Source organism: Crinia signifera, chromosome 3, assembly GCF_055691185.1.
Source record: "Crinia signifera chromosome 3, ASM5569118v1, whole genome shotgun sequence".
NCBI lineage: Eukaryota > Metazoa > Chordata > Amphibia > Anura > Myobatrachidae > Crinia > Crinia signifera.
This window is the reverse complement of record NC_139219.1, coordinates 190,520,490-190,544,701: the sequence shown is the minus strand read 5'-3', so window position 1 is coordinate 190,544,701 and position 24,212 is coordinate 190,520,490. Positions and strand designations below refer to the sequence as shown.

General features: G+C 44.7%; 2 protein-coding genes across 2 annotated transcripts in view; one reads left to right on the top strand and one right to left on the bottom strand.

Moving 5' to 3' along the window:
- PGM3 (phosphoglucomutase 3) overlaps positions 1 to 15,373 on the bottom strand; it is a 22,130-nt gene extending 6,757 nt beyond the window's left edge. Inside the window, exons 1-10 of the mRNA XM_083177137.1 lie at positions 15,244 to 15,373; positions 10,097 to 10,301; positions 9,832 to 10,016; positions 7,100 to 7,167; positions 6,306 to 6,439; positions 5,706 to 5,901; positions 4,622 to 4,779; positions 3,829 to 3,912; positions 2,956 to 3,054; positions 63 to 179 (exon numbers count right to left, since the gene is read on the bottom strand). Coding sequence (XP_083033263.1) covers positions 63 to 179; positions 2,956 to 3,054; positions 3,829 to 3,912; positions 4,622 to 4,779; positions 5,706 to 5,901; positions 6,306 to 6,439; positions 7,100 to 7,167; positions 9,832 to 10,016; positions 10,097 to 10,300 — 1,245 coding nt within the window. The 5' untranslated portion in view covers position 10,301; positions 15,244 to 15,373. The remainder of the gene's footprint in view (positions 1 to 62; positions 180 to 2,955; positions 3,055 to 3,828; positions 3,913 to 4,621; positions 4,780 to 5,705; positions 5,902 to 6,305; positions 6,440 to 7,099; positions 7,168 to 9,831; positions 10,017 to 10,096; positions 10,302 to 15,243) is intronic.
- The window catches only part of RWDD2A (RWD domain containing 2A), a 21,059-nt gene continuing 12,038 nt past the window's right edge, over positions 15,192 to 24,212 (top strand). The window contains exons 1-2 of the mRNA XM_083177140.1: positions 15,192 to 15,457; positions 22,503 to 22,740. Of these exons, the coding sequence (XP_083033266.1) occupies positions 22,540 to 22,740 (201 nt within the window). The 5' untranslated portion in view covers positions 15,192 to 15,457; positions 22,503 to 22,539. The remainder of the gene's footprint in view (positions 15,458 to 22,502; positions 22,741 to 24,212) is intronic.

Sequence of the window (24,212 nt, the reverse complement as noted above, 5' to 3'; positions counted from 1 at the left end):
CTGGCTGTCTCACTGTAGCTGCGGATTCATGTGGTTTTCATTCTCAGTGCAATCAATCTTACCTGGTTAATTAGATTAATGAGATGTTCTAGCATCTGAGCTGACTTTCTGGTTTCCTCATTGGCTCCCTCTTTAGTCAGCCGTTTTATTTGTTCTTCAGCTGTTTTACTAAACAGTACCTGTGAGATTGAGACAAAATAAAAATGCAATATCCATTTCTCCTGCTGCAATACTATAACTGACAAAGTCTAAACTTAAGTAATAAGGACTTCTAGTATCAGTCATGTTTCATATACAGAAACACGCAACATAAATGCAAGTGACCATTTAGCCCTTATGACCCAGGCAACACTGATTCATCTTTTATTTCATGCACAATGAGAAGTACTTAGCAGTCACAATGACAGATAGCAGGCTGTTTTCTGCCTCCAGCTTTTATTCATTTTTGCCAAGTAAATGAGACCCTAGTTATCCTTTCTACCCAGGCTATAGAGGATATTGCTAATAGTATTTATTTGGATCCACTGTATAGCTTAGTATGTTCATAAATATACAAGAGAGTTTGGGTAGTACAAGAACTGTAACCTGGTTAACCATTTATACTGAGTCGTACCTTCCTCTATGCATGGATTCTGTAATTAAGGAATATCATTACCTGCACAGGCTAAGAGGCATGTAGTCTGGAAATTCTAGGGGTGCATTTACTAAAGAGTTCCATAGCAGGACACTATGGGAAGCCATCCACCCTGTCACTCATGTGCTGGTAATACCAGCAGATGAGCGGTGGCGGCCTGGTGATGATGTGGGAGCACGCAACAGCGTTTATCACCGGGTCCTTCAAACTGGCGGCTCAAATGGCAAAACTGACCTGCTTTCAACTCAAAATAGCCCAGTGTGTATGCCTTTAGGTTTTAGAAGTGAGAGATGTTGCCCTTGGCAACAAGAATACAGCAGTTATCCACTAGAAGGTGCTAGATACATGATAAGCAGAATATGGTTTGTTGCTAGGGGCAATCTCTTACTTCTGATAACTCACACTTTAGTAAATTTACTCCCACATGTCTAAATATTTCGGCTAGACTACCCATATTAAAGATTACTGCGCTCGGGCAATAGGAGCATATACATTGTCCATAAGATATGTATTCCACTTATCTGAATTGTAACAGGGGTCAGAGTCGTGTGCAAAATTGATTGCTACAAGGGTCTTGGAGAAGTAATGGGCATCTATTAAAAAGCAGAGCTTATAATTTATGTAGGATGGGAATTTAAAAACCAGGTTTTCCATGATTAACCCTTTAGTATCTGTATCGGACTTTACTGAGGCTACGGCCAGAATTCAATTACCCCCTGATCATTGATTGGGGGATAATGATCTCGATATGGGCCATTCTATGATCCCCAATGAGCTGGTGTGGTATAGTGATGCCATTTACCTTTTACAGCCACATAGAAAACAAGTAAAGAAAAAGATTTGTCCTGGTGTGGTGCACCAACAAGAAATTGTATACATAAAACTTAACTTTTATTTTTTTTATTAGAAGCAAGCTAAAAATTGTAAAAAAAACAACACAAATAAACAAACAACAGATAGTGTGTGTTAAAACTAGGCACGTGTGTGCTTCACTGGTTTATATACAATATCAGAAATTGGACAAGCTGGGTTCTAGCTGCTGCTCAATCTGGGAGTTTATGAGATACCTTGTTATATATGGCAATATAACAGAGCTTAGTGCAGTGTAATCAATCTGGACAATTGATACACTCCATACAATCTTTATATTTGTTGCCAATCATCCTTTTGAACTGTAGAACACAATGTTTCGAGTGCTTATTTAGCCAATATTATAATAAAAGTGTCTGTTCCAAGGTATCTCATAAACTCCCAGATTGAGCAGCAGCTAGAACCGAGCTTGTCCAATTTCTGATATTGTATATAAACCAGTGAAGCACACATAGCGCGCTCGCACGTGCCTAGTTTTAACACACACTATCTGTTGTTCATTTATTTGGGTTTTTGTTTTACAATTTTTTGCTTGCTTCTAATAAAATAAAAGTTACGTTTTATGTATACAATTTCTTGTTGGTGCACCACACCAGGACAAATCTTTTTCTTTCCTTGTTTTCTATGAACACAATACATTTGTCAGTGGTAGCACACCCCTATAAGATAATCTTCCTGTACAGATTTGCCAACCAAATATAAGGGGGTCTAACAGATATACGCCATTTGATTACAATCCACAAGTCTTGTGCGTTTGCACCTAACCTCTGCAGCTTTTACAGCCACAATATAGTATATAATTGTAAAGGCACGAGTGGGTTTGTTCGTTCAGAAGGGATATAGAGTTTGGGTTGTTGTTTTTTTTTTTTTTACAAGCGTCCAAATTGGATAGCCCAAAGAAGAAAAAAATAAATAAATAAACAAACAAACCTTTTGGAAAATTAGCAAAAAATATCAGTTTTTCACACCAGATGTTTTTATCAGCCCTAACTGAATGTCGGCCTAAGGGCTCAATAGTCAGGATCTGGAGCAGTGGACAAACCCACTCGTGCCTTTACAATTATATACTATATGGTGGCTGTAAAAGGTAAATGGCATCACTCTTCCAAATTATGATAATAGTATTTGGAATAAAAGCCAGTGCCACACAAATTTGGTTGCATGCCTGCATTGCTCACATTGTATTGTGATGCTCATTTATAAACATTGCTCACAGGAATAAACATGTTCTTAAAGCATATATGACAGTTGCTTCTATTGTTTAAGATGCACTAATCCAATATATATTGTACGATAATGAATTGGTTGCCATGATTTTAGAGAAATTTTGCTCCATTGAAAAGAAGAAGGAACGATGTCACTAATTTCTATGTTACTTAGTGATCATTCTTCATAAAATGATAAAAAAAAGGAAATCCTGGTATATTAAGTCTGCTATATTTTGAACTTACTGTTCCATGACCATTTGCCTCGAAATAAACACCAATGTCAAACTCTTGTGCTTTATGGTGCAAATGTTTTACACCTGTTTTTGCACAGAACACAGGAACCTATTATAAAAAAAAAGATATACATATTGTGATGTCATCATTCAAATTATTATGTATATTACTCAATATCTGCTATTATAAAAAACAAAAAACAAACAATAGCAGGTAATGACACTAAACAATATAAACAGATTGCCGCTACATGTGCTGCTATTGGGGAGGGTGGACCTCTACATTAATTCATGTATAGAACAAATAGATTAAATAAAGAGACCATATATCCCCGATGAAGCCCCATGAGGTGAAACGCATTGGGTTGACTGAGGGCAGAGACCACACCACAAATCTGCACATGGATCTTGTTTGCCGGAAAACTTTTACCTCAAAGGAATGAATTTACTTGAAGGTATATACTGTACTTCTTTGTTTCTAAATCAAAATGGATCATCGTAACTTGGAGACACTACTTTTGTTGTGGGATAAACTCAGCATTTGCTCTAATTTTTATATACAATCGTTTTAATTATTTTTTTATGTAGTCTTGTCACCGGTTACCATAGTACTAATAAATATCTTGATAGATAGAAGTTTATTTTACATACTGGACTTCACATAACAGAATAATCCCTCTAAAAAGAGAAAAAAAAACACTTGCCAACTCATGGTTTTGCAATATAACTTAACCTTTATTATCCAGTAGTTACTTAGCTGTACAAAAAGGATGAATCCTGAACAGAAGAGTGAAAACATTAATTTGTACCTCTCAGCAATCCCAATTCCTAGTAAAAAAATCAATAATCAGAGACTATTTAAATAACAGAAAATTCTAGTTACCTTCATAACCTCTTCCAAGTAACGAGTAGAGCTTCCATTGGCATAGGCTGTCTGCACAACTGCCATTTTTACAGATAAATCCACCTGTGCAAGTTAAAACTAAACAGTTAAATATAATTTTTAGTGATTTTTTTTCTGGCATATATTTTCTCAAAGATTTTAAGATTTCGAGTGTGGGGGGGGGGGGGGGCTATTTAGCAATACTTTTAAAGAGTAATAGGGCCTACACACATAGCGATGCTAGATCGCTCAGCACAGAGTGCTGCTCAGCACATACACACAGCTATGAGTAGCGCTGTATGCTGAGCGAGCTGTCAGCGCCAGTGTTTTCCGGTGAGAGAACACTGGCGATGACTAGATTTATGGTCTCTGCTCATTCTTTATTTTACCGCTGCTGGCGCCTACACACACACACACACACACACACACAGCAATGTCAGATTACTTAGAAAATGGCTAGAAATAGCTATGTATGTAGGCCCCATAACAATTGTAGGAGAAGTATCAATCAGTCAGCTCTTGTCATTTTTCAAACATAGCATGTAAAATGTTAATTAGAAGCTAAGTGGTTAGTACTTTCTTTTACAATTTTAGTTCTCCCCCCAAACTTTGATAAATACCCCCATGGAAACAGTTCCCCCATTCAGATATATGGTTCTCAGGTGACCCAGATATTTTCAGATTATCCCATATATACCCATAATGCATCCACAGTAACAATTTTTCACACCCAAAAAGGAAAATCTGGGTCCCCTAACAAAGAATGTACACACATGCTCAGTTCACACCTTACCTTTAATAAGAGTTCTTTAATAAAAGTGCTGATTAATGTAGCAATTTTATCTCCATCAAGAAGGTGAAAGCAATTTGTATTATCATTGTAGTAGTAAACAATACGGTCAGCGTCGCCATCAAAGGAACAGCAGCGCTCTCCAGGTTTCATGTCTAAACCTAGAGACAAGTAAAATATAGCCATACTGTCTGTATGTAGATTCTCATGTTGGTGACAAATCACTTCAACCTGACAGGATCAACACATGGGGGGGGGTACGTCCGACATTTGGGACCCTGGCCCGTCTTCAGTCCACATGCCAGTTTATCGGCAGGTGGGATTCAATGTTCTGCCTGCCGATCTGCAAAAAGGGCTCATGTCTATGAAACCAGACACGGACAGCAAAACAGGCTCGACTGCATTTAAAGAACTGTCAATTCTGCCGAGATGCCTCTTCAATGCTGTTGGGAATGACAGCATTGAATACGCGCCCGCCGCTATATTCCCTGACGGAAATGGCAGCAGGGATTGAATACCCCCATGGAGTAACTGGCTGCAACACTACATGCAGTAGACGGAAGATATAATTTACGATAGACTACAAGCATTTATCAAAGCATACAGAGGGATACAATTGTGAGAGATAAAGTACCAACCAATCAGTTCCTGACATTTTTCACACCTAGTATGTAACATGCAAGGTAGACGTGGACTGGCTTGTACTCGCTCTCTCACATTGTATCCCTCTCAAGTAATACATTCATCCAGAAAAGTAACATTACAAAAAAATGTGCTTAAGTCACATGAATTCAACACACACACACACACACACACACACACACAATAAAACCAGAAATGGAGGCGGTATATCAAAGGAGTAGGAATCCAGGTGTGCAAGATTGCCTTTTAGAAACCAGACACGCTTTAGGTGGATGGAAGTATGAACAACCTTTTGAACAATAGATGCAGGAAAACTAGCCAGATTGGGAAGGATGTGCAGTCGGTTTTGGGTCAGACTGTAATAAGCAGCACAGGACAGACAGAGCAGCCAGCTTCCGCAGTAAAGAACAGAATAATTGCTGGGTGTATGAGAACATATTCTTACCCTCAGCAGGCTTTTGCTGGACTTTCACATAGTCTGCTCCACACATACTGTTCAGTTTCCCTTTGGAGCCATCATTGAAAAGCTTGAGGGAGAGCACAGGCTGAATGTACTGCTCAAATTCCTTTAACTTCAAAGCCCCAATGCCATTAGCGCCATCCACATTCAAACAGCTGCGTTCAGCTCCACAACTGTCAGTCTAAGGGAAAAAGATAGACAGTCAGTATATATCAGTTGGAGGTAGGTAAATTTCACAACAGAATTTGAATTCCAAGTATGATCTGAACTTCCGTTTTAGTTTAAAAAAAAAAAAAAACTCTCCACTAGGGTGGCCAGATCATCCCTTCAATAAAAGGGAGACCTATGTATGGCACAGGTTCTGTGGCTGATTAATACCAGGTGAAATGGAGACTTCAAAAAAGTGACTCACAGAACCTGTGGAAAAAAAACAGATGTTGTTCGTCCTGAAAACAAGGTTCTCACATAACTACATGGTTGGAATGGCCTCTCTTAAGCCTCAACACACTCCAATTAATGCTGTCATTTATTGCTTAGATGGTTTCAATGTACAGTCTTTATTTTAGAATTTAAAAAGATAGTTACCTCTTTGACTAATTCATTGAATGCTATTGACAGTTTTTGGTAATATCCTTCAACAGTTGGATCCCCATATCCTCCGTTTGTGTTGCGACAACAGATAATATAGTGCAGCTGGGGTGTAGTCACTAGACCATAGTCTTAAAACAGAGACATGGAAGACTTAATATTCTAAAATGACAGCTTATTTAAACATTATTTAACAACCTCATCCAGGACTACCATCTGGGGTACTGTTGGGCCTAGAGTCAGACAGACAGGGGGGCTGGGGTGGCAGCGGTGTAGATTCAGGCTACTAGCTGTAATCACTGTAGGCAGACCTACAGAGACAGTGCTGGCAGCATTTCAAAGATGAACAACAGCCAATCAGGAGAGGCTGCAACTCCTAATGGTCTTCAAGCTCCGATTGGCTCAGTCGGTTCCAAATTAGAAATGTAAAATGGCACCGGCATCACTGCAGGTCTGCCTTCTGGCAGCTGGTGGTACCAATCTACACTGCTTATCAAGCCCCCTCTCTGCCAGGTGAAGAGAACAGCAGCAGGAGCAACTCAGGAGTGAGGCAACAAACCCATCAACCTGCAAAATCTGCCTCTTGGGCTCCAAGCAGTTGAGGGGCAAGGTGTAAAGAGCGTATCCATGCCCCCTCAGGCCCTACCATGCCCCAACACACTCCATTATATAATGTCTCTATGTCTTCCCCCATGACCTGCCTCTATGCGCCCCACCCGCCCTGCACAAACACACAAACACACAGGACATATAATGCATTGCCAGCTAATGTAGTCTACATAGTTACATACCATGGTATTTGGACTCAAGAGCAGTCACTCCATCTATTACTGCACAGGAAAGGATTTCACTGCTTGGCCTGTGGATATAATTACATATTTAATACAAAAGAAGAGTGAATAATGAATTTATAATAGTTAAATTAAAAAGACAGCGAAAGAGTTTCGACTTAGAAATGACAATACTATTTGTGAACTATGAACTATTACACCAAGTGTCCACTTTGGTCAGTATCCCAAGTAAAACACATTTCGGTACTTATGTAATATCTGGGCTCCCGTTTTTCTTATGAGACCGCGTCATCAAAATCAACTCCATGCGTAGTTGGATAGTAGGGGTATGAAAAAATGGGGTGCATTTAACATGGGAGCCCAGATAATACATAAGTACCCACATTTCTGATGTTACAGCACAAGAGTCTTGCTAATTAGAGAAGTGTGAGGCATCATGGATCGTGCTGCCTTTGTAGAACTGACAAAGTTGGACTTTTGACATCAAACTGTCCACTATCAGCCTCTGCAAATTGGCACCATCTTGACTTACCCAACTTCTCCTTTTCTGTCTCCACGCCTATACCTTCTTCCTCTTTCCTCCCCTGTTGGAGTCCCCCAAGGTTCTGTCCTTGGTCTACTTCTTATGTCCCTACATACTACTTTCCTCAGAAACTCTTTGGCCCACAAAAACACATGTGCATTGACATCACACAAATCTACTTGTTGGTCATCTCCTCACAAATGACCTACTGACTCGGACATCATCTTTCTCTCACTAAAGTTCCCTCCTCCTGATGTTCACCATCTGCATGTCACTCTTGACTCTGTCTCCCTGTTCCTCTTTCAATTCTGCCACTTCCACAACATCTTGAGATCAGGCCCTCCCTCTCAGAGGCAACCAAAACACATCCACGCCCATCATAATTTCTCAATTACAGACATGTCCTCATACTGTTTTGCTGCTCTCGCACCTAACAGCCCCTCTATGAACGCAATCTTAAACTGAATACACTCTAAGATTTTTTTTTCCAAGATGAGTAGCTGGTATGAAAATCTAGTAATTTCTGGGAGCATATGGCAGTTTGAAATTGTCATTCAGACAAATTGGTTTAAGCCTTTAGATTTAATCAATTTATGCAACTGACATTTTGTCCATTTTCCAGCATTTGGGAGCAAATGGTTGATTGTAATTTGGTCCCAGATATTACCAGATTTTCATTCCAACCAGTCAGATTGGAAAGTATCTTATACATGTTGAGTATTCTGTATCAGAATATCCAAAAAACTTGTTTTTTCTGGAATATTTTGGTTTTAGTTTATTTTTATTTATTTTTTCCCCTGCCCCTTTTGTGATACTTAACACATCCCCCGGCATCCACGACGGGCTTCAGGGTCCTCTTCAGCTGCATCTCTGGTCCCAGGGGTTCATTGCGCGAGTGTGCCGGTGACGTCATCCGCCCGACTGCAAACTCGCACAATGCACCCCTGGGACTGCAGAAGAGGAGAATCATGAAGGCCACCGTGGATGCCTGGGGACACCTTGGACGCCTGGGTATCATCGGAGCACCACCAGGGGACCAGGTAAGTATTTAAAAAAAAAAAAAAAAAAAAAATATTCCCAAAACTGGAAAAAACCCTTATCAGAAATGCTCGTGGTCCCGAGCATTTCGGATAAGGCACGGGTCCTCAAACTGCGGCCCTCCAGATGTTGTGAAACTACAAATCCCAGCATGCCTTGCCACAGTATTTCTATAAGGGAGTGTTAAAACTGTGGCAAGGCATGCTGGGATTTGTAGTTTCACAACATCTGGAGGGCCGCAGTTTGAGGACCCATGGAATAAGGGATACTAAATCTGTAGTGTGTATCCAGCTTTAGACACAATTCAGCTATACCACACGCACACACACACACACACACACACACACACACACAAGGCCTACTTAACCTGACCATACATCAGAAATTTGCAAACCATGATTTGAAGATTTTGAAATTTCTTCCACAATGGAAAAATTGTAGGATTGCCAAAATGATTGCACAAAAGATCAATTGCCATCATACATTAGCAATTGTAAGTCCAACCGATTGCAGATTGACCAACATGTTTGCAATCTGCAGTGGCGATTGTGATCACTTTTTGAAAACAAAATCATGGTTACACACTGAACGATATCGATCAGCAACTTCACCAGGTCCCCCCCTGTGCATGCAGTCGCTAGCAATATAGTCAGATGAGCTGTATGCACATCATGGGGTACATTTACTAAGATAGGAGTTCTGTTAAAGATGGGATGTTGCCCATAGTAACTAATCAGTTCTATCTATTATCTACTAGATGGTGCTAAATAAATAAGAAGTAGATTCTGATCCCATCTTCAAAAGAACTCCCATCTTAGTATATTTACACCTACAAGTTTTTGAAACAATAAATGTTCACGAGTCCGTCTAAACATTGGGTAGTGTGTATGTAAAACTTTATGAAGGTAACAGATACAAGGGGAGATTCTCTAAAGCAGAAACGTGGTAAAAACCCCGTTATCAGGGTTTTTATCGCATTTCTGTATGCTCTGCTTTTGTTTTCAACCAAATATATATATATATATATATATATATATATATATATATATATATATATATATATATATATATATATATATATATATATATATATATATATATATTTGAGAAGCAATAGCATGATATACACAAGGAAAGCTAGCATCAACTTACAAGATCACACTGTGCTTACCGAGTATCTCTGCCAATGGCTATACAAGATTCTCCTTTCATATTAATAGATTCCTGTTTTATTATGTTCATCAGCACTGTCTGTAGTTCCTGCTGCTCTGCATTAGCCAAGTTTGTAGCATACACCTCCCATTCCTGAGCCAGCATTTCTCCCATGGGGTCCACTAACTTCACTCCATTGTCTTCCTAGATCAGAACATTTGAACGTCAGGATCTGTTGAATTTGGTAATTTCTGGCATAAATACAATAGATTAACCGCACTAACCTCAGGGTTGTGGGAGGCCGTGACCATAACACCAATTACAGACTTGGTAATCTTTGACCTCAGGACTGCCAACAAGCCCATGCGATACATAACATGGTCCAGATGTTCTGCTTTAGTGCGAAATCCTGCCGTACCATACTGTAAAGCGAGTCCTACAGGCTTAGCGTGACGGGCGGATGACGTCAAAACAGCTTCTAAATGCATCCTACAATAAGATGACATGCCAACAATATATTATATAGGATGTATGGAATTTGTGCTACCAGGATACCATCAACATTATCATTTATCTTTTCTTCAAGAAGTATGAAAATAAAATGTATATCCTATATTTATAAGAAAAAGTTTTCATATATACAGTGTGTGTGAGTAACTAAACACGGAGATATCAATAACTCCATTAGAAAGGTATTAAGCTATAAATAACATCTTTCTGCTTCCATACAGAATTATTAAGAACCTAATAAAGCTGCTCACACACGTTAAGATTATTTTAAACGATATGGCCGTTTTTGACCATTTGGAATGACCAATCTGATGAAAAATTTCCATAATGATGCAATTGGCGCACCCGCCAGTTCATCTACCTAGCTGATCCCTTCAGCATGCAGAAAGATGATTGAAGTTGATGAAGTTGCGGCAATGATGTGTATATGATTTGCAGTCGTTAAACGACCCATGTAATCCTTTGATTGCTTACACCAGTGGTTCTCAAACTCGGTCCTCAGGACACCACACAGTTCAAGCTTTTCAGGTCTCCCGACAAGTGCACTCGTTACTCACTGACATTTGGTTGGGCTAATTATTTCACTTGATTCTGTGAGGAGACCTGCAAAACATGCATTACACAATTGTTCTGCCGGGCAGTGTAATGCCTGGCAGAGCATGTGCAGTCTAATGCCGGGCAGTGTCTGAGCACTTGCTCAGACGCTACCCGGCTGTTCCCTGTGCCCAGCCTGCTCTCTCTGTGTGATGGTCGGAGGTCACGCTGTGAAGGACTCACAGTCGCTTCAACCATCCGTGCACAGCCTTGATTCATCGCGCCCTGACCCTGCTCCAGCTGCCGCCTGCCAGACGTGCCTCCACAACCAGGGCCGGCGCTACCCACTCAGCAGCTCCTGCAAAGCAGGGAGGCGCCATGCAGAAAAGGCGCTGTCTCCCTCCCTGCTCTGCTAAAGCTGCCTCAGCCCTCACTGTCGCTGCCTCTTGCACGCCGCCCGCAGCGCCTGTCTGACAGCAGGCGGCAGTATAAAGAACTGCTCCCTGCACCGCGCACACACTGTCCTCCTTCTGCGACCTGCCCTCTCTTACTCACAGACACTTGCGCTGAGGCATGAAGCGCTGTCTGCGAATGCCTGGATGACATGTCATGTACGGATCTGCCCCCTACCCATTGCTACCTGCGTCTGTCAGCTGTCAAACAAATGACGAACAGGCAGCAGTGCTGCCCTTCCTTCCCTCTTCTCAGTGTGCTGTGCCAGTGCCACTGCGATGTGTTGTGCGCTCCTGCAGGCATCGCACAGTACAAAAAAGTATGTGATGCACATACTTTTTAAACTGCTTTCAGATCGCATCGCACACACATTGCATGCATGCCGTGCGGTGCGATGCAATGTAGCACATAACGTATATGATTCTCGCAGCGTGTATGGGCACCTTTAGTGCCTGCAACATTTTGCGGACACAGCACTGAGATGTACATGCACAGGAGATCCTCCATAGGATTGCATGTTGCATATGCTCCCACAATCGGGCTGCAGCTTGTTGCAATGGCAATGTGAAAGGGCGCAAAATGTATGGTTTGCAGGAGGGCGCTGGACACCCTAGCACCGGCCCTGTCCACAACTCTGCCCGGCCCGGCTCCCAGAAGCTCTGCCAGCCTTACAGCTGCCCACCAGCACACCTCCTGGAGGCTCCCACCTGCAGGTAAATATGCGGGGCAGCCGGAGCATTTTTCTTTATTAGGAAAGCCAATCCCAGGATTACGGGATGGGGCATTTTTCAATCCCGAATTCCGGGATTGAAAAAATGCCCCAGGATTGGCATCCCTAATAAAAAGGTACTGCATTGTACGTCTGAGCAAGAACCAATTCCAGTTTTTCAGTATGTTTTGTCAACAAGGATTCAATAGACACTATAACATCAAAACCCAATTTTCACTTTAATCCTAAAATGTTGTATTGTTAACCTTTTGACTGTCAACATAAGTACAACAATCTGGCTATGCATTTTATTCTCCCGCCACAGTAAATTAAATTCTGGTCAGCCAGAACAAAGTCGGAGGCACTTATGCACATTGTTTAAAAGCACAGGTCATAGATTTAGTATCATCAGCTGCCAGTCAAATGGCGAGTACACACTATACGATCCTCGCTGCATGCACACTTCACAATGCTACGGACAATAAGCATTGGCAGGGGTGGAGTGGGGACCATGCTGCAGTCTAAGACATGGCCCTCATTAATGATCTGCTCCCTCATCTGTTCATGCACAAACGATGGAGGGGGTCATTAACAACCCGCAGGGGAAAGCATCACCACTGAGGGAAGTATGGAAACAAGTACTACAGCCACTGGAATGGCAAAGTTTGCTGCAGGGAGCAGGTCCCATTATGGCTTTTACTGTAACCCTAACTTGAGGGTCTATGTCAGGCATTCCCAACTATGGTCCTCAAGGCACACCAACAGTGCAGGTTTTGTAGATATCCAGGCTTGAGCACAGGTGACTTAATTAGTATCTGAGGGATTCTGATTAAACCATCTGTGCTGAAGCCTGGATATCACTAAAACCTGCACTGTTGGTGTGCCTTGAGGACCGAGGTTGGGAATGCCTGGTCTATGTGCTGTACTAAGCCTTGCAGAGAGATAAAGTGGAGAGAGTAGTAGGAGTACGTTTATTTATAAGGCGCCGCAAAGTGTCCGCAGCGCCGTACATAGCCAACAAACAAATTACGGGGTAACGTACAGGGTGTGTTGAAAAATACAGTATAAATAGGGGTATAGCTGGTAGAACTAAAATCAGCATCAGTTCAGAAGTAGGTGTCAAAATTGTCGAAGAGACTGAAGATGAAGTAGAGGAAGGGAAGAACAGGACAGGAGGACAGGTGAGGTAATGAGGTAGGGTGAGTACGTGAGGAAGGAGGGCCCTACTCATAAGAGTTAACATACTAAAAATAGGTGGGTGGATGAACGAAAAACAATAGGATAAGTAGGAACGGAGGGGAACGGAGGCAGGATAGGAGGATCAAAAGAGGTTAGGAGGAGGGATAGGCTAGTCGAAAAAAGTGGGTTTTGAGGGAGCGCTTGAAGGAGGTAAGGGAATCAGAAAGCCTGATGGGTGGCGGGAGGTTGTTCCAGTGCAGGGGGGCAGCGCGAGAGAAGTCTTGGACACGGGAGTGGGAGGAGGTGATTAGGTGAGAGGTCAGTCGGCGGTCAGTGATGGAGCGAAGAGGACGGGAGGGAGTGTGGATAGAGATCAGTGAAGAGAGGTAAGGAGCTGTGGAGGAGGAGAGAGCCTTGTAGGTGGTGGTGAGGAGTTTAAAGAGAACTCGGAAAGGAATGGGGAGCCAGTGAAGAGATAGACAGAGGGGGGAGGCGGAGGTAGAGCGGCGGGAGAGGAAGATGAGCCTAGCAGCAGCGTTAATGGATTGGAGAGGTGCGAGGCGGGTGAGAGGTAGCCCAGAGAGAAGGATGTTGCAGTAGTCAAGGCGGGAGATGACAAGAGAGTGAATGAGAATTTTGGTCCAGCCAGTTAGTTACTGATACCCCTTTCACAACGCACCTATACCCCCAGATATTGCAAAGACAAGGTACAGTGTGAAAGCTCCAAACTGAATAACCCAGGTCGATCAACTCAGCAATTCAACCCACCCTGTGTATAATAGTTGACCTGTGTTCAGTGGGACCCAGGCTCCAACCCAGCTCAGCAATCTAAAAGTGGTATACCTGTCATGTTATAAATTGAGCTTCAAAAATGTGAATTAAGACCTAGGGCCCCATTTACAATGCGATCTGGGCGGAATATTACCACCCAGGATCGCATTGTAAAATGCGATCATTTCACCCCAATGTATTACCGGCCAGGGGGCAGGGACAGGGCTCCGAAAAGAACCCATCCCTGCGATGCCCGGAGCCTGAAGTCTGCGCATGCACGGTTATGCGCTAACCCCCCCCCCCCCCTGCGCGTGAGGCCGCTGCCGCTCGATGTGGAGCCATAGGCTACAATGGGCTATCGCCATATCAGAATGGCGATAGCCAAGGGGTGCGAAGCCGGGCTGCCCGATGTTGATAAATCGGGCAGCTTCGCATCCCCTATAGAAAGCTATGGGGGATGCGGCCGGCGGTGCTGCAGTAGGGGATTGTAGCAGGGATCGGAGATTCCGGAGATACTTAATGTTTGCGAAAACGGGTGCTTTCTGGGATTTAGCCGCAAATAGTGGGGCAGATGTATTATAGCGGCGCTTATCGCACCGCTATAATACTTCCTGCTTCGCCTCATTAGCGAGGCAAAGCAGGAAGGGACATCAACAAGATGTATTAACATCTTGTCTGCCGAAGCGGGGGAGCGCTAACTCCCCCCCCCCTCCGGCGGTGTCCCCTCCTGGAGATAGCGCAACAGTTTACACTGATGCGCTGTCTCCTGTCCCCCAGCCAGCTCAACTGGGCATGCACGGGATGGCCTGCTATCATTTAGATAGCAGCGCCGATATGGACAGGGGCGCGTCCTTTACAGCACGCTGGCTCTATCATACATTGGGGAGAAACGGTATCAGTGCACATAACGTGCCCCCATAACGATCTGCCCCAGTATTTGATAAATGCAGCCCCTAGATTGGCTGGTACTTTAACTCTCCAAGGCTTAGTACATTTACCCCAAGTAAGCATCACTCCTTTTTTTATATTTTATTAGAACCTTAGCTACAATACTGCCCCTTATACCTCTGACATATTCATTTAAAACATGTCAGACATAGGGATATTCAAAAATAAAACAAATGAAAACTAATGTTCCAAACTAAATGCATTAGGAAAAATTAGGTGACTGCGTGCTCAGCCTGCACCAGTTACTCCGATTCGCCTTTCACAGGGAATGAGTACTACAGAAGCCTCCTGATAGCGGTACACAGCGGGAGCTTCCAGCCCCCTTACCTGCTGCCTGCGGGTTCCCCCTGGTGACGTTGTACAGAGAATGGATGTGCCCCCGCCGGAGACACAGACAGAGGCCGGGCTGTGACGTCTCCGCTTCCTGCAGCCTCCCTTTGCTCACAGCTGCAGTGTAGGAAGCAGGGAGAAGGCAGAAGCCAATCACAGTACAAGAGGCGGGACTTGACGTGGCTAAGCTGTGACATCACTGATGCAGACGGTGAGTGAGTGACCTGAGAGCGTAGCGTGGATCCTGTACACTGTAGTCACTTATGTTACACATTCTCTGTCAAGTCTGATTCTGTCAGCGGTAGAAGTATTTATATTTCTCCCATATATGATTCATTTTTAAAGATGGGAGAGCGCACTGTATAACTGTGTGTTTAAGAGTCCATATGTCACGTCGTGAACTCCCCCCCCAAGGCTTAGTACATCTCGCCCTATATAGATAGTGCCAGAAGGGTTCTGAGACGCCTGACAATACATAAAATTAGCAAAAACCACAAAACAAACACTTGTGGGGCATATATACACTGGAGATTACAGACCCATTTCTAATCGATCAGGCTAGGTTGCTTGGAAATAAACTGGATCGCTCCATGTGTATATGGCCCCCAGCGAAGTCACTGCAGTCCTGCGCATCGCCTATAATAAGGTAGAGACTAGATCCCATGCAGTATAGGTTACAGGATGTGACGTTCAGTGAGGGCGGAAGTTGTTAGATGCCCTCACAACGTTTTTTAATTTATGTGTAATTCATGTCGGTGTCGTTTATTTTGTTTTATTTTTGCACCATTGTACCCTCGCGGGCTCGCTACGCTCGCACGCTTCGGGCACGGTGGCTCGCTTCGCTCGCCACAGATTTATATTCCCCCTCCAGGTATACGTGGACCCAGGGCATTATGGGAAAATTACCAGAACTGCATGGGATCTAGACACTACCATCGCTATAACTAGATTTACACTGCATCTCTCTTCCATCACATGCCATTCAACTGCTGCTTTGGCCTTGGGTAATCACTGACTCTGCCTTCAGCATCACTCCTTACTGTTTATGCAGTTCCCTTTTCAGTTCTCCTAATTTCTGCCAAAGCTCATTTTGTAACGGAGGACTGGGGCTTTCCAACGAGCCAGTCACTAGCCCCTGGGAATCGGAGGGGATGCGGTCATCTATTAGAATGAACTTAGGTCTACAGTCATTAGGTCTACCCCACTAGGTCGACTGGCAGGAAGGTCGACCTGACTTAAGGTCGACATGGGCCAAGGTCGACATGACTTAAGGTCGAATTTGCATAAAGGTCGACATGAGGAAGGTCGACTGGTCATAAGGTCGACATGGGTTTTTCACTGTTTTTTGAGCCGACATGTGCTGACAGGCGGTATTTCATGCCCTACCATCCACTAGGGCGTGGTGGGAGAATAAAATAGTGTGCCGAGCGCAGCGAGGCACCGTGCCCGAAGCATCGCGAGCGAAGCGAGCGATGCGAGGGTCCGATTCTCATTGCCAACTGTGTCCATGTCGACTGTGTCGACATTCGGATAAAAAAACAGTGAAAAACCCATGTCGACCTTATGACCAGTCGACCTTCCTCATGTCGACCTTTATGCAAATTCGACCTTAAGTCATGTCGACCTTGGCCCATGTCGACCTTAAGTCAGGTCGACCTTCCTGCCAGTCAACCTAGTGGGGTAGACCTAATGACTGTAGACCTAAATGCAGTCTGACGAATGATCCCATTCCAATCGGAGATACCGCCGGGCAAAGCTGAAACGTTTTCCCCATAGGATAAAATAGGACCAACTAATTCCTACCCAATTTTTAAGGAAATAAAAAGACTGTCATGAGTGTGGCACACTCGGGAGGGAAAAGATTAGTAAAATATAACTTTTATTCTTTATATCTAAAATGGCGACATATAAGAACACATAACATACATGGGTAAATGACAAGGGGGGGGGATTCTCTGAGAATCTTCGCCCCCCTTCGCCACCCATCGCATTTATAATTATCGCATATGTTCTAACATATGCGATAATTATAGCAAAGGACAGCTCTTGCGTTAAGAGCTGTCCTTTGCGGTGAGAGTCGCCGGGTCCCGGCGGCTCCCCCCTCCCTCACACACCCGGCGCTGCTGCTGCTGCGCCGGGCTCTCCTCCTCCCTGCACCCGGAAGAGGATCAGTGCAGGGAGGAGGTCACAGGTCCGGGCAGCACAGCTCTGGGTACTTATATACTATCACGGCTCCCACAATGGGCATCGTACAGGGAATAATCGCATGCGATGCGATTCCATTTTCCTCAAAAATCATGGACATGTGTTAAAATCATGTTAAATGCACCCCAAATGTCATTTTTCACACTGTAGCACCCCCACTATCAACGCCAACCCAAAGCGTGGCGAGCGGCGACGGTACGCGTCCTACGACCTTTTCATACCCCCACTATCCACGTCGACGTGGAGTTGAGAATAAAGCGTGGCGAGCGGACGCGGATACCTGTGAAGCCCGCGAGGGGACGCGGATACCTGTGAAGGTATCCGCGTCCCCTCGCGGGGCTCGCTGCGCTCGCCACACATTCTATTCTCAACTCCACGCCGACGTGGATAGTGGGGATATGAAAAGGTCATAGGACGCGTACCGCCGCCCCTCGCGGGCTCGCTGCGCTCACCACGCTTCGGGTTGGCGTTGATAGTTGGGGTGGTACAGTGTGAAAAATGACATTTGGGGTGACATGTTTACTACTAATTTAAAGGCATTTGGATGCATTTGTGAACAAAATCGCATGCCATCGCATCGCATGCCATGCGATTTTTCTCACAAATGCATTAAAAACCCTGTAAAATCGCATTGCATGCCATCGCATGCCATTACATATGGGAGCCGTGATAGTATACAAGTACCCAGCTCTGTGCTGCCCGGACACAGGTGAGGGGGGAGGGGGAGATGCGGGGGTCCGTGCGTGGGCGGCGGGGGGTCAGCGCGGGGCGACGGAGGGTTGCGGTAGAAGCCCATTGGCTTCTATGGGGCATCGCCAGATATGGCTGTGTATAGTAGCTGTGTTTACTGGATCTAATACGGAGGAGACAGCTGCCTGTTGATGTGGTTACCATGCCAGCAATTGGCATGCTTGCAGTCGAAAACCTGGTTTTGGAATCCCAACTGGCAGGGAATCGGTACATCTGTCAGACCAGACTTAGGTCTACAGTCATTAGGTCGACCCCGGAAGGTCGACTGGCCCCAAGGTCGTCAGGGTTAAAGGTCGACATGACTTAAGGTCGGCATGGGCCAAGGTCGACATGGGTTTAGGTCGACATGAGTTTTTCACTGTTTTTTTTCCCCGAATGTCGACACAGTTGGAGTTGACGGAGTTGCTTTGGGCACGGTGCCTCGCTACGCTTGGCACACTATTTTATTCTCCCACCACGCCTTAGTGCAGGGCTGGGCAACACCGGCCCTCCAGATGTTAATGAACTACACATCCCAGGATGCCTTGCATCAGTTTCAGCATGGCCACATAGCAAAACTAATGCAAAGCATCCTGGGATGTGTAGTTCATTAACATCTGGAGGGCCGGTGTTGCCCAGCCCTGCCTTAGTGGATGGTAGGGCATGAAATACCGCCTCTCGGCACATGTCGGCTCAAAAAAAAAAAGTGAAAAACTCATGTCGACCTAAAACTTTGTCGACATTGGCCCATGTCGACCTTAAGTCAGGTCGACCTTGACCCATGTCGACCTTTAACCCTGTCGACCTTCCGGGGTCGACCTAATGACTGTCGACCTAAGTGCAGCCACAACACTGGCATTGGATTTCCAACCCCCAATGAGTGACAATAGGTGGGGCTAGACACGCCCTTTGGCCGGACATGACACGCTCCTCAGCGGCTTTGCGCCACACATTCTGCTACCACCTAGAATCTCCCTGAAACTAGTTTTTGAAAGTAGGCAATTATGGGTGTACATCAGTGTTAAGGTGCCCATACACATTACAATTATTGTATACAATATCGCATCTCATCGCATCCCGGTTTTGCAATGAGATGAGATCTAGTACAAAAAGTATGTGCAGCACATACTTTTTGTACTAGGTCTCATCTCATCGCAAAACTGAGATGCGATATTGGGTACTCTTTACCTAGCACGGCGCCCACGATTTTGATCGTGGGCATCGCAGGTAAAAAAATTGCGTGCATCGCGGGCATTGAATGCACTAAAAATCGGGTGCGACGCGATGCCCACGATTTCCCATAGGGAACAATGTTAAATGTCTCAATTGACCCGATTTTCCTATTCAATGCCTCAATTGACCCGATTTTCCATAGGAAACAATGTTAAATGGCCCACAGAGGCCAAATAGCCACCCTGAAGTGTGAAATGGCCCCCACAATTGTTAAAGCCACCCCACGATCAACGTCAACCCGAAGCGTGGCGAGCGCAGCGAGCCCGCGAGGGGCGGCGGTATGCGTCCTACGACCTTTTTCATACCCCCACTATCCACGTCGGCGTGGAGTTGAGAATAGAATAGTGTGGCGAGCCCGAAGCGTGGCGAGCGCAGCGAGGGGACGCGGATACCTTCACAGGTAAACGCGTCCCTTCGCGGGCTTCACAGGTATCCGCGTCCCCTCGCGGCGCTCGCCACGCTTCGGGCTCGCTGCGCTCGCCACACTATTCTATTCTCAACTCCACGCCGACGTGGATAGTGGGGGTATGAAAAGGTCATAGGACGCGTACCGCTGCGCTCGCCACGCTTCGGGTTCACGTTGATCGTGGGGTGGCGTTTTTTTTTTTTGTGGGGCCATTTCACACTTCAGGGTGCCTTATTTGGCCTCTGTGGGCCATTTAACATTGTTTCCTATGGAAAAATTGGGTCAATTGAGGCATTGAACAGGAAAATCGGGTCAATTGAGACATTTAACATTGTTCCCTATGGGAAATCGCGGGCATCGCGTCGGTCGCGTCGCACCCGATTTTTTAGTGCATTCAATGCCCACGATGGGCGCCGTGCTAAGTAAAGAGTACCCGATATTGTATACAATAATTGTAACATGTATGGGCACCTTTATGCAGTACCAGGTGGTGAGCAGAATCAATTCAAAGGAATAGCCAAAGTCAGAACCAGGAAATCACTAGGAGCAGTTTTAGGGAAGGACCTTCTTCCCAGTGCTATTAACATCATGTTGTACTGAATCAAGCCCAATGTTAATATTAAGGGTACTTATATGTTAGTTGGGCGCCCACTATAGTTAGTACGTTCATACCCCCACTAACCATGTCGGCATGGAGTTGATTTTATATAGTGTGGCGAGCCCAAAGCGTGTCGAGCGGAAGCGGAAAACTAAGCAAATAGCTTAGTGGGCGCCCAACTAACATGTAAGTACCGTACATTTCATAAACACACAATTCTTCCACCAGATGGCAATGTTGCTCCAACTAATCAGCAAAGCTTCTTTTAGTATTTTTGATCTGCTTTTGTGGCTTATTGCCCTTTTTGTTTGAAGTTACTAGAAAGCTCATTACCTAGTATAAAGCTAACTAACTAAATATATTTGGTAATGCAAGTGTGCTTATTTGTTCACAAAGCACATTCCATGCTGCCCTTGCTTGTACGCCTGAAAATGTATTACAGTGAAAAGAGTTCAATTCCGTATTATTATTATTATTATAATTTGGTACTTGTTTCCTAGCACGGCTCCACCGATTTTGATCGTATACAATTGCATCGCATCGCATGCAATATAGCGGCATGCGATGCGATTTGATTTTTAATTGTACAAGCACCCGGATGGGTGCTTAAAATGTTAAATGCACCACCATTGCCAACTCCACCCCCACTATCAACACAGTGCCCACAGTGCCCAGTTGTGGGCATCTCTACCACAACACAGAGTTATTAGCATATTTTTGTAAGTCTGCTATTTCCATCTATGTGCCCCACTCAGGGCCGGTGCTAGGGGGTTCGGCGCCCTCCTGCAAACTATGAATTTGCGCCCACCCAAGCTTTACAAAGGGACAGCGCACAACGAAAGAAAAACGTGTGATCTCACAAGGAAGGGGAATGGGCACACAATAGTACTCTCACTCCAAATTACACCACATAGTAGCACAATTTTGGTGCCATGAGTTAAAAAAGAGGGAGAGTTTGCGCCGTAGGCGCCCTAAAAAATGTAGGAGCGTGGCTTCATGAGGAAGCGGCATGGTCACATAAAAGTACCAATTACACCGTAATCCCCATAACACATTATGCTTCACACCTCAATGCCAATTACACATTATACCACACACAGTAATGCAAATTATACATTGTGCCACACATCATGATGCCCCTTACATAATATGCAGCACACCATAATGCCCATTACACATTATGCCACACACCGTGCTGCTTATACACGTGCCCACACCAGTTGCCGACATTAGTAGCGCTGACTATACACGTGCCCACAATAGCTGCCGACATTAGTAGCGCTGACTATACACGTACCCACAATAGTTGCCCACATTAGTAGCGCTGACTATACACGTACCCACAATAGTTGCCGACATTAGTAGCGCTGACTATACACGTGCCCACAATAGTTGCCAACATTAGTAGTGCTGCCTATAGACGTGCCCACACCAGTTACCGACATCAGTAGTGCTGACTATACACGTGCCCACAATAGTTGCCGACATTAGTAGCGCTGACTATACAAGTGCCCACAATAGTTGCCGACATTAGTAGTGCTGCCTATTGAACATGCCGACACCAGTTGCTGACATTAGTAGCATTACACTCACACTCTCCTGGCAGCTGCTCATCCTCTCCTGTGTCTTCAGTCTTGCACCCTCATAGCTCCGCCCCTTCTGTTCCGTGTAGCCCCGTCCCTCCGTCCGTGAAGCTCCGCCCCTTTTCGCACGTACAGTACTATTGCTGCTGCGTGCTGCTGACCTGGCCTCTCATTTGATGTTTAGGACAGGTAGGAGCCTGGAGGGAGCTCTGTGCCTCGGCGCTGCTTCCTGTCATCAAGTGTGACAGCCAGGCGCAGCAGCCGGCAGCCACAGACACAGACAGCAGGGGATGCAGAGCAGGGACAGTGGCGCCTCTCCTGCCCGGCGCCTACCTGCTTTGCATCCTTTGCTGAGCGGGTAGCGCCGGCCCTGGCCCCACTAATGCAGGCCCTTAGTGCAGACTGCAAAACATAGTTTATTTATTTGTATATCGGACTCCAGTCAATGTGCGCACCTTTCTATGTGTGATCTAACTTGCATTTATTTTGTTTCCTTTGGTAGAGTTGGCGCTACAGTACTCTGCTGCCCATTTATAACTATGAGTGACATCACCAGGGAATGCCTTAAGCTTCAGCTCTTAGAGATGGAAATGCTCTTCTCTATGTTTCCTAACAGAGAAGATATAATGCTGAATGATGTGAATTGCATTTCCCTCATACAGAAATATTTAGAAGGAATCAATGAACCCTTGCCACCATCAATAGAATTCACAGTTTTTGTTATTACAGAGGATCAGAAGGTAAGTTTTTTTCATACAATATTTTTGTTTGTTCTATGGCTTTTTGAAAATTGTTCATATGTATAATTTGCAGCAAGTCTCCCTAATCTGAGACCTGTGAACCACCACCCATTTCCACCTGGTTCTGATAACACATTACAATGTAATCAGTAATAGCATGGTGTAGAGTGAGTTTGCCACAGTGCCACCTACCAACAATTCGAAAAATATGACTATAACTTTCTGGACGTGAATTACGTTTGTAGAATCCAGACAAGAGGATAGTAGCCAGGCGCTGATCTTATTCTATTAGGTATGAGTCCATGTAGGGTTTTACTTCCTCTTGGACTTCCACCAAATTTTCCTTTAAAACGTTCTTTTTTGAAAATTCACGCAGACCCTCAGTGGACCACACTGACCTTGGTGATGGTCCCTATATGCACATAGCGTTTTCTTTGTTCCTTAAATGTCCTATCCAGGGTCATCTATCCCTCCAAAGACCAAAGGTTAATGTTACTGACCTGGGTGATGGTCCCTATGTTCACGTAACAGTTTCTTTGAAATCAGGATTCCCCCCGGATCAGGACACCAAAGAGAGTAGTGGGTATTTTTCTTTCAGCGGTTTATTTCCACAAATATTAAAATCCAAAATCCGAAACAAGATAAAAATAGTAATGGTAAAAATAGGAGCTATTGCCAGGTAAACCAATACAACATTAGAATCCCCTCACCCGGGATGAGTAGGATGAAATGTTCAGATGGAAAAGGCAGATATTGGTCCCCTCTGGCTCCAGCGTCCTTCTACACCAACGCGTTTCTGACGGTATTGTCCTTCCTCAGGGTGTAATTACATAATGGTGGTTAGGGGTTTTTATACCCAGAAGCAAGGATTTAGGGGAGGGTTTATTGCCTCCTCCCTGCTGGATGGGCAAAAAACCCGGCATCCACCCATCAATTAAAATAACATCTATTCTTACTATATTGCTTGATCCCCCATGTACATCAATTACACATTCTTTTAAAAGCATAAAAACACAGAAATACATAAAACTGCACCAATGTACACAAATATAAATAGCTTGCTCCGTGACTGGATTTCTACATTCCCTAATCAAACAGCGCGCCGTCTTGCAGCCTATCACATCAACCTCCGGAAATGACAAATTTGACAGAATGTCCTGGTTACTGACACGCATACCCGGAAGCGTGTATACGGCTGTGATCCGCACGTCGTCCCTCAGCATAGTTGGATGAGACGCCGGAAGCACGGCGGTTGCTGATATCCGGCTTATGGAGCGCAGCTGAAATTGAGGTGGAACGCAAGTAGGAGTTTGCTTCCCCGGAAACATCACTTCCGGTGTATGACCCGCATGAAGTGGAACGCAGTTCATTTCCTGGGATCATCAGGAGAGTGATTCTCACTCGTTTTTCAATATTTAAAAGAAAAAAGTAAAAAGACTCTAATTAGCATTTATACATACAGACAGAACAGG